We start from the raw sequence: 15,699 nt of genomic DNA on the forward strand, positions 1-15,699 counted from the left end.
GATGGATGGATGAATAGATGGATGGATGTATAGATGGATGGATGTATAGACAGATGGATGAATCAATGGATGGATGGATGTATCGATAGATGGATGGATGAATAGATGGATGGATGTATAAATGGATAGATGGATAGATGGATGGATAGATAGATGGATAGATGGACAGATGGATGGATGGATGGATAGATGGATGGATGAATAGATGGATGGATGAATAGATGGATGGATGTATAAATGGATGGATGGATGTATCGATAGATGGATGTATAAATGGATAGATGGATGGATAGATGGATGGATAGATAGATGGATAGATGGATAGATGGATAGATGGATGGATGGATGAATCAATGGATGGATGGATGTATAGATAGATGGATGGATGTATAGATAGATGGATGTATAAATGGATGGATGGATGTATCGATAGATGGATGTATAAATGGATAGATGGATGGATGAATAGATGGATGGATGAATAGATGGATGGATGTATAAATGGATGGATGGATGTATCGATAGATGGATGTATAAATGGATAGATGGATGGATAGATGGATGGATAGATAGATGGATAGATGGATAGATGGATGGATGGATGGATGAATCAATGGATGGATGGATGTATAGATAGATGGATGTATAGATAGATGGATGTATAAATGGATGGATGGATGTATCGATAGATGGATGTATAAATGGATAGATGGATAGATGGATGATAGATAGATGGATAGATGGACAGATGGATAGATGGATAGATGGATGGATGGATGGATAGATGGATGGATGAATAGATGGATGGATGGATGGATGGATAGATGGATGGATGAATAGATGGATGGATGAATAGATGGATGGATAGATGGATGGATGAATAGATGGATGGATGAATCGATGGATGGATGTTTTCACTGTGTTGTGGTCTGGTATGCCTGGTGAGGTTCACACAAACACACCATCTGCTTTTGGTCTGAGTGAGGTGAGGCCTGGGATGATGCCCAGATAAATCATCTGCAGCCCGTATTCCTCTTAAATACAATTCTGTATTTTACATTAAATTAAACTCAACTCAACTTTATTTGTCCACTCAGGCAATCTGAGTTTGGGCAAGTGCAAATAGACAAGAAACAGACATGAACACAGGCAGACATTAACAAGCACCGGAGCTATGTCGACATTAATACTATGTTGCACTGACGGTGTAGTTGTTAAAAAACAAATATGAAATAGATAAAAGTCATCATACAATAATGATAAGAATAAGTGAATGTGTAAATTGTCTTGCAGGTCCTTGTTTACCAGGTGAATGTATCTGGAACTGGGGGTGGAGGACATGAATACTTTGCCCCATGACATCACGGGCCTTTGCTGCTCATAGGATGAGGCTAAGCTTGGGAGGGGCATCTGCAGGGATCTATGAGAAAGTGTTCACTACGCTTTCTGTTTTTGACAGTAGGGGATGGGAACCAGCCCATGAAACACAGAATCTCTCAATGAAGGTAGATGCTTCGGAAGGATGGATTTTTGGGGGAAGTATTAATATTGGTGTGCCATTATAGCTGATGTGTTTTTGCAAAAAAATTCAAGGTTGTTATAAAAGATGTTAGCCAGATATTTATACTGGTCCACAACATCCACCTCCTCGCTGTCTATGACCACTGGGGCTGTCCTAAGAAGCTTCCTTCTGAGATCAATAACCATCTCCCTGGTCTTGGTGATGTTTAAGGAGTGACAGGAGGACCGCTTTGTCAGCGAATTTAATAAGATGACGTTAAGAATGGATGCTCTTACAGGCATTACTGTAGAGAATAAGGGGGACGAGAATGCACCCTTGTGGTGAGCCTGTGCTGGTGTCTATCTGATAAAGTGCCGTTTGTGAGGACTCTCTGAGGTCTATCTGTTAAAAAAAACAAAATCCATAAATAGGAGCCTGGCAAAGGCTTAGCTCATGCATTCTTCAAATAAAACAACCACTAACTTGCTGGAATATGTTGACATACCTTGTGTGCGTGCGTGCGTGCGTGCGTGCGTGTAAATGTTTGTGAACCTCACCTTCTCCAGGTCTGGCTCTCTTAAAGCCAGGGCCAACTCATTATTATCCATGACGGATGCTGCAGCCACATCCAGAGGAGTAGATCCTCGCATGGAAGGAGATGCTGAGGAGAGGAGAGAAGATAAGGAGAGGGGAGGGAAGGGAAGAGGAGGGGAGGGGAGGGGAGGAAGAGATATAATAAATATAAATAATAATAATAACAATAATAATAATAATAAAATGTATTTATAGAGCGCTTTTCACAGACAAAAAATCACAAAGTGCTTTAACAGAGCAGAAATTTAAAAGCATAAAAAACATAATGTGACTCAATAAATTACATACACAGAGAAAAAAAATAAGATAAAAATGTAAAACATATTTTAAGAGCAGGTCTAGGACATGGGTTTTTACTCAAACGCCAGCCTAAACAGGTGGGTTTTGAGCTGGCTTTTAAAAGTATCCACAGTATCTGCGAGGCGTAGAGTTGCAGGCAGAGCATTCCAGAGCCTCGGGGCCACTGCCTCAAAGGCTCGGTCACCACGGCTCTTAAATCGTGTGTGTGGGACTGACAGAAGACCGAGAGCGTTTGACCTGAGAGTGCAGGCGGGTGAATAGGGGCGAAGTAGATCAGCTACATAAGCCGGAGCCTGACCGTGAAGTGCTCTGTAAGTGATGGTGAGAATTTTAAAGTGTTTCCTAGATGCTACAGGGAGCCAGTGGAGAGATCGGAGTACGGGGGTGATGTGAGACCGTCGATTTGTCCTGGTGAGCAATCTGGCGGCAGCGTTTTGGATGACCTGCAGACGGTTAAGAGCAGATACACTGAGTGATGTGAAAAGTGAGTACACCTCAGAGAATAGGGAGTCTATTACTAATAAGACGACAGAGGCTCTGATCCTGGATACAGCACTGTCGGATACACAGCATTATTCAGACAGCCAACGCTCTCTGTGGCTAATAAGGGAAGAAGCTGTTTCAAAAAGTACCCAAAACCTTGTCAGAAAACAGCACACAGCTTCTCCACACACAGGAACATGCTGGTGGAAAACAACTCACGGGTTGTAAGAAACAACAGTGGTGAAAGCAGTTAGGAAGGAGCGAGCAGAGGATCTCCATGGTCAAACGTATGACTTACTGTTGGCTTTCTAGGGGTGTAACGATACGCGTATTCGTATTGAACCGTTCGGTACGAGGCTCACGGTTCGGTACGCATGACGAACCGAATACGTTTGAATAAAAAAATATATAGATATATATATATATAAATATTTTTTTTAAAAACTTTATTTAACCTGGTAGTCCCATTGAGATTAAAAATCTCTTTTGCAAGTTGTAAGTAACAATACTACATAACATGAAGGAGCAGTTTTTGTTTTTGATGCTGATGTGTTGCTAAGAAGACACCCCAGAAGATGAGTCACTCAGGTATAGTTCCATCATTGTTCAAAGTCAAAGAATAACTTGATGATGTTAGTTGTAATGAATAAATATATTTTAAAATCAAGTACATTTCTCTGGCATTTATAGTTTTCTACTGTACCGAACCGTGGCTCCACTGTATCGTACCCAACCCAACCGTGAATTTTGTGAACCGTTACACCCCTATGGCTTTCATCTTCTTGCTTCCAGTATCCATACTGGCTTCATGCTGGCACTTCAGCCTCAGGCTGGATACACATCTGCTTGGTCAAAGTCTTGTGTTTTTTCCTGCCAGGTTCACTGCACGACTAACAACGTGTTGTGGATTATAAGCACCGCTGCATCAGAGTGGGCTTCTCTCTTTTATACTGTTTCTTTACCTTCTATTTTGGGGACAGCAACACTTTTCACTGCACATTGCACTGGTGTGATGGTGTAGGTGACAAATCAATTTGAAGTGAATCATACAATTATAATTTTTTATATGTGTAAAACATATATATATATATATTAATATTAATATGAAGTGAAAATGTTCACAAAGTATTGAAGTTTGGTATTTTGGCTGCATGGTTACAACTGAGCAAACTCCATCTGCTGTGTTCACTCTCTATTCACTATGTACACTCTTAAAGGAACCACGAGGGTTCCAGCTTGTACCCAGAGGAGAACCCTCTTTGATTAAGGATAGAACCTCTTATAGAGGTTTCACCTGGAATCCTTTCAGAGGGTTCTACCTAGAACCCAACAGAAAGGGTTTTACCTAGAACCATATGTGAAAGGTTCCAGCCAGAACCTCTTATGAGAGGTTCTACAGTGAACCCTTCTATGGTATATTGGTTCCACCAAGAGCCCTCTCTGGCTCTACCTTTCAACCTTTTAAGGGTGTCAACAAGAACCCGGGGATTCTACCAAGAACCCTTTTAAATTGCAAGGGTTTAATCTAGAACCCATCCAGAGGGTTCTATTGAAAACCATTTCATATCCCAAGGGGTTCATCTAGAACCCTTTTTATATTCGAAAGGTTTCATCTAACACCAACCTTATGGTTCCTCATGAGGGTGTCAGGATCCCTGTCAGACCACACAGCTGCAGCTACTTCAGCTGATCAGCAACTGCAGCCTGACACACCAGACTCAGGTCCCACTAACGATTCCCCTGTCTCTATATAAACTCTGGTCCTGCAGTCTGGGGTTGTCAGGTCGTACCGTCTTTCACCCGCTTCAACCCCGTGGCGTCCTCTGCCCTCCTTGTGTTAAACGGATTACACACCGCTAGTGATGGCGAGATGAAGCCTCATGAGGCATCGCAACACTTCAGCCAATTGGTTCGAGAAAAGGTTCATTACTCGAAGCTTCATGTGCACACGATACCACCTACTGGCCAAGTGTATAATCACAGGCAGCTGTATCTGAACCACATAATGTGATGCATTGAATTTTTGTGTCTGTTATGGCTGTTGGGAATGACGGAATTACAAAAATGTATGACCAAATCATTTCTGTACATAAATTATGACATATGTGCATAATAAAATATTTTTTTAATGTATTCTGTGTGTGTACATTTTCCCAAAATGGTAGTATCATGATATGGCAGGTTGTGTAATAATGTTATTATGTCACTTTAGGAAAATGGCATGGGCTTAAGCAGGCAGAGGACAGTGAAAGTGCTTGTGGAACTAGGAAGAGGGGACTGAATATGCTTGTGTAACTTGGACAGTGATGTACAGGACAGGGGACATTTTATTCATTTTTATTCAGAAATAACAGTTTCTCAACAGTGTTTGGTTTTAAACGATTCCTTTTTTTTGACACAACCTCTCCGGCCTTTGAAAACACCCTTTCACAGGCTACAGAAGATGCTGGCGTGCACAAAACGCAAGAGCAAGTCTATATACATTTTGATACAGGAATTTTTGTTCTTGATTAGCAAACCTAATGTGTCTGAAATAGAGTTAGATGTAGCTTACCTTATTAGGAGTTATCAAATCAAAGTGTTCCCACACAGGGGAAATCCTCCTCTTCCGAGCTGGCTCCATCTTATCACCTATCCTTCTCTCCTCACTCTCCTAACTATCTCTCTCTCTCTAAACTCTCCAAACTATCCAAACTCTCAACTGACCGCAACGCTTCACCGACAACCCACATTTTGAATGGAGCCTGAGGGGTTTATATTGCTGTCAAACCTCCCGGCAAAATCTGAACCACTTCCCGAAGCAGTCACGTGGTACAGCCGGGCAGCGAGGCTTCGGACGTCATCATTTCTGGCTCCTCCCCTAAATGAAGCAAGCCTCGATACGCGCTTCGAGGAAACGCCCCCTCCATTACTCGACACACGCTTCGAAGCGTCGGCACATCTCGTAACATCACTACACACCGCCGCTCTGCCCTCCTTGTGTTTACGGACTACACACCGCCTCTCTGCCCTCCTTGTGTTTACGGACTACACTCCGCCGCTCTGCCCTCCTTGTGTTTACGGACTACACTCCGCCGCTCTGCCCTCCTTTGTGTTCAACGGACTACACACCGCTGCTCTGCCCTCCGTGGTGTTTACGGACTACACACCGCCGCTCTGCCCTCCTTGTGTTTACGGACTACACTCCGCCGCTCTGCCCTCCTTGTGTTTACGGACTACACACCGCCGCTCTGCCCTCCTTGTGTTTACGGACTACACTCCGCCGCTCTGCCCTCCTTGTGTTTACGGACTACACACCGCCGCTCTGCCCTCCTTGTGTTTACGGACTACACTCCGCCGCTCTGCCCTCCTTGTGTTTACGGACTACACTCCGCCGCTCTGCCCTCCTTTGTGTTCAACGGACTACACACCGCTGCTCTGCCCTCCGTGGTGTTTACGGACTACACACCGCCTCTCTGCCCTCCTTGTGTTTACGGACTACACTCCGCCGCTCTGCCCTCCTTTGTGTTCAACGGACTACACACCGCTGCCCTGCCCTCTGTGGTGTTTACGGACTACACTCCGCCGCTCTGCCCTCCTTTGTGTTCAACGGACTACACACACCGTCAAGCTACCAGCCCTCCGGTGTCGAGCCACGGGACTCACACCGTCGATCTGCCTACTCTCTGGTGTCGGACCACGGGTTCCATACCTTCCTGTCTTCTTTATTCAGGCTAAATAAAACCTGTTTCTATCAACTTCTGTCTCCTGTGGTCTTGCTATTGGGTCCTAACCGTGAACTCCCGTGACAGAGGGTCCTCCAAGGCCGGGGTTGCAACTCACATTAATCACGGCTTACAACAGCTTTGTTGGGGTGTGGACTAAACAGCACACTATAGTGTACTTTGTTTAATGTCTGCCATTTTAAATCCAAATTCTGATCTACCCCTTCAAAAGTCTCCAGTGTAATGACTAAGTAAGAAGGTAAGTATTGTCCATGACATGGACACTGCATTTCATAGATTTGAAAATGACTGTACAGCTGTCAGCAATGACCAAAATAATGATGATTCATAAGAGTCCAACATCTCAATATATTGCTTGTTATTGAGTTAACCATTGAGTGTCAATTATTTAAGATAATGAATGAGTGTGCAAGGTCAGTGTGATTTCAGACCCAGTTCATGGGACCATCATTCTCAACATATGATTACTGTTTCAATGTTTCTCTTCAGTCACACAACAGTACTCTCATAACTCCCCTAAATGTTCACGCTTCCATTAATCCACAGCACCAATCATCCAGGCTCAAGTGGTTACATGTGCATGTGGATGTAAACTGTAGACAGTGAACTTAACGAACCCATTTCAAAGATGGGCGGGGACTTCTCAGTGGAGAACTAACCAACAGAAGCAGCAGACACAGTATCACACACATACTCACCAAGCCCAACGCTGCTGTTCTCCAGCAGGTAGCTGAGATGGTCAAACATGGCTTTCTGGTTCTGCCGGCTGATTCGGCAGAAGTAACAGAGAAAACGACAACAGTTGGCCACCATCTTAGGGAAGGTGATTTCCTGCAAAGGAAACACAAGCTTCATGTCAGACAGATGCCATTCAGTGATATTGTCTTCTCATGATAAATTACATATTACGAATTTATGTTCAATGTTAAATGCTCTTTCAGAAAAAAGTTATTCAAAAAGCCATTTTTGAAAATGTGACACATTTACAGTACGCCAAATAAAATATCTTCCCATCAAGGCATCTCTATTGAGACAAGGCTGAAGCAAACACAAGAGATCAACCACATCTCCACACAACTCAAAGAGACAGGAGCTTGTGATTCAGCTGTGCTGGTCCTGCCTGTTTCTGGCTCTGCAGCGCATACATACTTCATACCTTGGAGTCTCCTCCACTGAGCACGTTGACCATGACCTCCATGACAGTCTCATGCATCCCCAGAGCTCTCATCAGGTTAGGATGTTGGTAGAACACCTTGTTGTTCATAATATCACTGCGGAGGAAGGAGGGGCTAGTTCAAAGCCAGGTGTGTAGTGTAAGCACTGACTGAACATGGCATACACAGCATATCTCAGTAAAATGAAGGATTTCTGCTTTCCTCGTATTCCTAGTATTTAATGTGCGGCTGCATACATTATATAAGACATGTATTGACATAACAAACATATTTCAATGAATCATTCGCCAGTTGCCCCCCGTGCCCTCACGACTTTCAACCAGCGAGAGAAGAGAGGACCAAAGCACATCAGAGTCGGATGAGTGTGTTCTCACCCCAGCCCTCTGATCATTAGTTTCTCTTCCTCTCTTCCCATACGGACACTCAGCAGAGATCGGATCTGACCCAGAGCAGCCAGCAGGTTTATGGTGTCCTCGATTGATACGGAGTTTATGGTGTAGGTCTTAGGAAGGGCGCGCACCTGGACAGATAAGGACAGATTCATATCTTTCGAAGCCTGCTGCTGAGGTCCACACATTTCCTTCACGTTTTAGAGAGTTCATATCACTGCGAGAATCTGTACGGACTGAGCAGGAAAGTCTGTTAGCAGTCGCCAAGCTTTAATCAGAAGATCTGCAGATCGATCCCCGGCTCCTGTCGATGTGTTCTTGGGCACTTGGTGTGTGAATGATACGATAGTCCTGATGGGAAGGACCTTGCATGGTACCCCAGCTATCAGTGTGTGAATGGGTGAATGATGTGTTTAATTAAACTATATTTCCACAAACGATTGATGGTTTTGATTGACATTGCTCAATGCCGTACAGGTTTTTAGAGCAAACTTGTTACAGGTGATTCTACTCTTTTAAACGAAATATTAATATTATTAATATCAATTAAATATTATTGTTTTGTTGCATTTGAATGTGAACTGCTGGCTTTTTAGAAATGAGGCACCTACTGTGTGAACATGCTATGAGACTGTATATGAAGCACAGAAGAAGGAAGGATGCTTGTGCAGCACTAAGGACAGCGACACACACACACACACACACATTATAAACACACACACACTATAAACACACTGGAAGAGAGGGACAGGAAACAGGTATCAACACTTCAACGTTGCTGTGACATGGTAAGGGTAACTTCCCTATTTTTCAACCTGGACCCTGTTTTACCATGTTTTTCTTTGGATGTGACTCATGTGGATTGTGTTGAGGGGGAAAGCTGCAGACAGCAAATGTGCTGCAATGTAATCATTTGAAGAAATTTGGCACCATCATTAACATCCACTAAAAGTGCTTTTTTGGCCACAGACAGCATTATTGAAAAAGTCTAGCTCAAGGAGAAGTCTCGTTCTGAAATCTCATGAGGTGACATGTTGCTGGGCAGAGTTTGAATATAATATATTGTTTAGATAACACTGAGGTATGCTTTCTGTACCCCAACACAACAATGTCATGGCTGAATATTTAGAGGATACAGATGACCACGAGGCATATGTCATATTCGAATGTAACGGTGTCAACAGGCTGGTATGGCATCTCTATTAAGAGAAACACACACACAAGCTCAAACCCTACCTGTCCTCCAATGCCATCATACTGGCGGTGCAGCAGGACAAACATGGCTCTGACCAGCTCTGGATCCTCAATAACTGACTCCTGAGCCCAGCGGACCATCGTGTCAGAGATCAGCTGCTGCAGCGTACCTGCAGAACAGAGACAGAGTGAGGGAGTGATGGGGGGGATTGCTGGTCCACAATCAGAAAATCAGATTTCTTCTTTTCTTTCCAGATTATTTGACTTTACATTTCCAAAACAGGCTCCAGTGCTGCTGCAGTATTGTTTATAACCTCCAACAGGCCCAAAGTGACTGATGTATGTACTGATTATTTTGCTGCTGTCAGAGTATTCCCAAAGGCTTAAGCTTTGTTCTTAATTGCGCGAGGCACTGCGAGCTACAAGCACGGACAAATGCATTTATGCTCAACGTGTTGTTTGTTGCGGTATTTTCTGAAACGCCAGAGGAAAAAACAACAACGAAATATTCTGTGAAGAAGACTAACAAAATATTCTGTAAGGAAAACGCCACAAACCGAACACCTGAATGCAGAGGAGGAATGAAAAGGAACTATAAACTCTGATTCATACTCTTGCTTTATGGCCTTTTTACAATCCCGGTGAAGAAAGGAGTCAAGTATTAAATGTATGACAATGAAACGAAGGCTGAATGTCCTGAAAGCAGTTTGATTCCACTGGACAAAGATCTCCTCCAGAGTAGATCTTTAAGAGCTCCTGCGTTTAAAGCATTCAAAAACAAACCTTTCATCTTTCTAATTCATTATTGTACTTCTTTATTGAAAATGATTTGCTTTAACATGTGTACATTGTACCCCGTTGCTCTCTGTCTGGTGCAGAGGACTTACTGGGTTTCCTTTCTTTTTTCTCCTTCGGCAGGTTGCCCATCTTCTTCTTCAGGTAAGCCACTTTCTCCACCAACGACATGAGGCGTCCCCGGATGGTGAAGTCACTGTCCCCATCTATCGCTCCCTCCTCATCCAACTCTATACCTGTCAGAACGGAGACATATGTGCACTGTGCAGACTGTAAGCTGATAGTTATTGACTCTACAGAATATAGATATTACTGACACATGCTGTTATTATTAATGATCCCCATCGATCTCTGTCGGTAAGCTGGATATCGTTTGAATGTTTGCTTGGCTGGGTGGGTGAAGCTGATTGGTAGTTTACCACAGTGTCTCATCAGGTCCTCGTGGAAGTCCAGCAGCTGTTCTCGGATGTATTCAGGACAGGGACACTCCTGCTTCTCGTCCTTAAAGTTCAGAAGCATGTTGATCTGAAATGACACGCGGCAGGGCGACTGTGAGAGTCCAGTTCATTGAATACTTCCACAACAACCACTAAGATTACATCACTGAAAGCCAACACGCATGTGTGTGGGTGTTGGGAGCGTGTTCTAGGGGGGTCTGCAATGCATTCAAGCAATCAATGTGTCCAGCAACAACAAGAGCAAAAGAATGGAGCAGTGCCTCAGTGTCAGTACAGTTTCACACCATTGTCAAATGGGAGAGAAAGAGAACGACCTGATGTCCCGTGTTCAGAGGCTGCAGCTGAATATGTGTATTTATGTGATACAGAAAAGGTGTTCTTCTCTGATACGCTTCTTCTACGCTGCATCATTATCCTCCTGCCCACTCTACTCCCTCTGCAGCGTTCCCTCCTCCGGACCAGGCTCTGCCTTCCTCAGAGGTGTTCCTACCTGCTCCTGTGGAGGAGATCTGAACTCTTTGGTCTTCTTGGCAGTGAGGGCTGCAGACATGTTGAGCGCCAGCATCACCTCGTTGTAGCGGAACCGCTGGTTGTCTTGGAGACAGGCCACAAAGTCGTCGGAGAAGGCCACCGCCGCCTCGATACGATGGCGCACCTGGCAGTCACACAGGTACTGCAGCACGTGGCACATCTGCGTACACGGATCAGACACGCGTTGGCTTAACGACATGCTATGATGAAAGAGGTGCAACACGTGTGTATGGAACAGTCATCGAGCGTTGCTGTCATCGTCACTGTAGATTTGAAAAGGAGCTGTTTTGAAATTGTTCCAACTGATTTTGTTTGTGTTGGGAAAAAATCTAAATGACTAATTATTATTCATTTAATAATTAGTGAATGTGATACATTTAACAGAGGCTCATGTCCTCTGTAGTGTTTGAGGCCTGGGTCCTTGTGTGAACTATCTGGGACACCAGGCGTCTTCAGCAGATGTTTAGTCTGTTAAGAAGCAGCTGATTGCCGAAAGAACACTTCAGCTGTTTGTCCTGAATAAGAATGATAAGAAACGTGGAGAAAGCGTCAATACTTACGCAGTGCTGACTTACGAGAAAGTGACCTTTGTACTAGATCGAACAGTTAAAGTGTCCGTGTGTGTGTGCGTGCGTGCGTGCGTGCGTGCGGCCCTGTGCAGCCCACTGCATGTTGGTTACTGAGTATAAATACCAGAGACTCGGAGACAGATCTCCGAGTGGTCTTGATGTACATTCTGTATGTGAATCAACTCCGTCTCCTTCTTGCAAGAATAAATGTCCAATGATTAATGATTTTTACACCAGTCTCACGTGAATTTTTTGATTCTTAGTGAAATCTGGAAGCACTGAGAGGCAAATGAGACAACAATGGAGGATCTACTTTCTAAATAACAGGTGAAAGAAAAAGTATAAAACTGATTTCAAGTCCACTTGATATCATTGTTTGATTTTATTTAATTATTAATACATAGTCAAATTATCAGTGAAACTAACAAAGAAAAAAGCTGTTTATTTGACAAAATGATTTATTGGTGTTTATAAAATGACCAATATTTGTTTGTTTTCTGTAACTTCAAATGCTATGTACGGTATATCACACGTGAAACTAAATGTAGATATTAAAACATGGGATTCTATATCAAGTTTTCTATAACTTTAAGGAGCGCTTCATTAAAAGGTGAAAAAACAACGACTGTTACATTAAAAATGATTCTTAAAAAGCACTATGTCTGTAATCTGATGTAGCAACGGAGTGTCACCTGGAGCTTTACAGGTTCGGGTAGCTTCATCTGTAACAGTCCTTCTTTAGGCATAGTCCGCCCTCCGTCCTCTCCTCTTCCCTCAGTCTCCCCCTCCTTCACCGCCTCCAGCTCCGTGTGCGTGTCCTCCTCACTTTCCCGTCTTTCAGAGAACACGGACGGTTCAATCAGTCTGAGGATGTTCTTCAGATCTCCACTTTTGAAGACTCCCATGATGAGCAGGGTGTAGAACAGCTTGATGAGGGGGACGAAGAGAAACTCAGTGGTGCCTCCTATTGGATCCCGCACGTGCATGCTCCCCTCCCGCACCGCCTCCGTGAGCATCTCGATGGTTTTCATCTTCAGCACGTCTAAGGGGAACTCAGGGCTGTACTGGAAACAGTCTCCTGATCCGTTGTTGCCGGCGTTACGATACGACGGTCCGTTCCCACAGACAAAACTCGGGGATGAAAAGTGCATTCTGGGTCTCAGGGAGGTGCTGAGGCCGATGCCTGGCAGGCCATGTTTCTTCTTCTCATCGGGGAACAAGGTGATGCTCTTGGTTTCGTCCGTCATGGGAACAATGTACTCGTTGTTCATCATGAGGCGAGCTGTGGTGTAGCTGCTCAGGTGGATGTCGATGAGGAGGTCGTAGTAGCCCGCACGTAGCAAACCTGGGGATGAGAGAGGATACCTCTAAACGTTGAGCTGAAACATGAACCCTTAATCTTACCATTGTTACTAGTGAACATAATACACCCATTACCTGGTAGTACCAACTACATTCATTCATTCTCTATATAGGTGTGTATGGCCATTTCCGGACATCATCTTGAAGGAGACAGCCCAGTCAGACCTTCTTAACTAGTTTCCTGTGTTCACTTTGTCACTTAGATGACTGAACTGAAGTCTGGAATCTTCCTAACAAGCATTATGTGTGTGTGCATCAGAACTTCATATGTCTTCCTCCTCTGTGTCATCGAGCTCCATTGTTATCAAAAAAGTAGTGAAACGCATCAATGAGCCACATTGTTGCACTGGATGACATGTTGCTTCATCACCATTGTATTTTGACTCAATCACACATACGGCTGCTTCTGCCACAGATCACTCCAGATCCCATTGTGAATAATCCGCCGCTGAAAATAGTCCCAACACGTGACATAATACCTTCTGCTTGAGTAATGTGTGTTCAAGTAACAGCTGCCAGCTGTTGTAGAAAATCATTAAGCCTATTTATTTTTTGAAATGAAACTACATATTTGTGAGCATTCTTCTTAAGACTTGGTGTGTGAGAGTTACGGAGTAAAGAATTCAGAAAGTATTGAGGACGGAACACATTCTTGGCTCTTTTCATGGGATTTGTTCACAATAAAAACAGTATAGAATAACACATACATTTCATCAGTATGACCAAAATACTTCTTCCCACTCTTCCTGCAGTTATTCCATCCTGCAACACGTACTTATGATCCATAGACGTCTGAAATCTCAATTGGCTTCTTACTATGAAGTAAACGATTGAGCGTTTAGTTGCTGGTCTATGGCTCGGAGCGTTACCTGACCTCTACTTGTGACTCAGGGACAGCCTCCAACGCCTTGCATGCAGGCTTTCTGTCTTCATGTCCTGTGTGTTACCTGGCATGTACTTATTCTCTATAGCCTGCAGCAGCTGTGCCTCGTCTACGTGGGAGCAGAGGGCGTGAGCCACCCGGTTGTTTCCCAGAGCACAGATTGCTGAATACAGTCTGAGGGTGTGGGAGTGAAACTTCAACAGGTCCGTCTGCTCCGACAGCTCCAGGATATCCACCGACCTGGACAACACACAGACAGATGCTGCATAAGAAATGAGAGAGCAGGAAAGGAAAAAGGTGTGTGTGTGTGCGTGCGTGCGTGCGTGCGTGCGTGCGTGCGTGTGTGTATACACGTGTTTGGGTGTTCTTGTACTCCATAGTGAGGACCGAAATAAGTCTATATTCACTGAGTGGGGACACTTCTTCAAAGGCCTTTTTTAGGGACTCATACTTGGTTTTAAGGGTACGGGTGAGGCATTTAGTTGTGATGTTAAAGGTTAGGGCAAGGGGCTTGGGAATGTATTGTGTCAAGTCAATGAGTGTCCTCACCAAGATAGAAGTACAGGGATGTGTGTCAGGGGTGGATTGGGACAAAAAAACACTGGGCAGATCTAAGCTACATGTTTTATGGGCCGGTGAGACAAAAATAACAAAAAGACAGCTGTGTCGGCCCAGAACGCAGGTAGGCCCACCGGGGAAATGTCCGGTAAGCCAGATGGTCCACCCCTGGTGTGTGTGTGTGTGTGTGTGTGTGTGTGTGTGTGTGTGTGTGTGTGTGTGTGTGTGTGTGTGTGTGTGTGTGTGTGTGTGTGTGTGTGTGTGTGTGTGTGTGCGTGTGTGTACTCCACTTGTTCTCCTCAGGTATGTGCAGAGACATGAACTGCAGAGGTGTGTTACACTGGACCAGCCAGCCATGTCTGTCATTCACTCTGGATGCTGACACCTGAAAAATAAAAGATAGATAAATGTGTTTATATACAGTATATATCTGGAAGCACTTCGCAGACAGTATACATTACATTTCATGTTGCTTTCCACCCACTGTACAGCACAGCACACCTACATGCTGCCCATACGCAGGAAGATAACATGGAAGAGTCATAAGACTAACCCAGAATCACTTCTACACTGTCTCTATAGAGACAAGCACTGGTGAGGCTTTCCGAGTCAATTCAAAATGATCCAAATCAGGCAGGCAATCAGTTTCTTCTAAGAAGGCTCTTGTGCTGCATACAAGTGAGATAAGTGTAAGATAGAAGCTCTCCTAACTGTTCGTACTTTCTCTACATTTCTTTTCAGAACAGTCAGCCTTTACATCCCTTTTCTCTGTACATTGCAAAAGATGTGATTTTTCTGTAATATATCAGCCAAAACAAAAGCATAAAAGAGCCAGAGAATGCAGGCGTGCTGTAGGAGTTACTGTACCTCGAGGAAGTGGTTGGGAACGCGACTCCATAATACAGGAGTGAGGAACTGGACATGCAGCCTTGGAGGACACTGAGGAATCGGGTTCTTCCTCTCGCTCTTAAACAGACCAGCTGACAGAGGCATCACATTCTGACAGGACACAGACATGTTCACAATGATACAACATCTCAGAAGGCAAAGCTGGACAGCCCAAAGAGGACACTGTGGACATATTCAAACTCATTATGCATCTTATATTCTGGCAACCAAGAGTGGGTTTTCACATTAGTGCTCATTATTCTGGTGTTGCATTCGACATGAACATCAACCTGC

The 15,699-nt window shown here is 44.1% G+C and overlaps 1 protein-coding gene across 1 annotated transcript in view; it reads right to left on the reverse strand.

The window, feature by feature from the left end:
• The window catches only part of ryr2a (ryanodine receptor 2a (cardiac)), a gene marked incomplete at both ends in the record, with an annotated part of 170,918 nt that overhangs the window by 88,900 nt on the left and 66,319 nt on the right, over window positions 1-15,699 (reverse strand). Inside the window, 12 exons of the mRNA XM_079293495.1 lie at window positions 2,059-2,162; window positions 7,302-7,434; window positions 7,760-7,874; window positions 8,153-8,298; window positions 9,404-9,531; window positions 10,249-10,392; window positions 10,576-10,681; window positions 11,105-11,305; window positions 12,407-13,059; window positions 14,024-14,199; window positions 14,808-14,902; window positions 15,385-15,516. Coding sequence (XP_079149621.1) covers window positions 2,059-2,162; window positions 7,302-7,434; window positions 7,760-7,874; window positions 8,153-8,298; window positions 9,404-9,531; window positions 10,249-10,392; window positions 10,576-10,681; window positions 11,105-11,305; window positions 12,407-13,059; window positions 14,024-14,199; window positions 14,808-14,902; window positions 15,385-15,516 — 2,133 coding nt within the window. The remainder of the gene's footprint in view (window positions 1-2,058; window positions 2,163-7,301; window positions 7,435-7,759; window positions 7,875-8,152; window positions 8,299-9,403; window positions 9,532-10,248; window positions 10,393-10,575; window positions 10,682-11,104; window positions 11,306-12,406; window positions 13,060-14,023; window positions 14,200-14,807; window positions 14,903-15,384; window positions 15,517-15,699) is intronic.

Source organism: Melanostigma gelatinosum (genome assembly GCF_949748355.1).
Source record: "Melanostigma gelatinosum genome assembly, chromosome: 21".
Classification (NCBI taxonomy): domain Eukaryota; kingdom Metazoa; phylum Chordata; class Actinopteri; order Perciformes; family Zoarcidae; genus Melanostigma; species Melanostigma gelatinosum.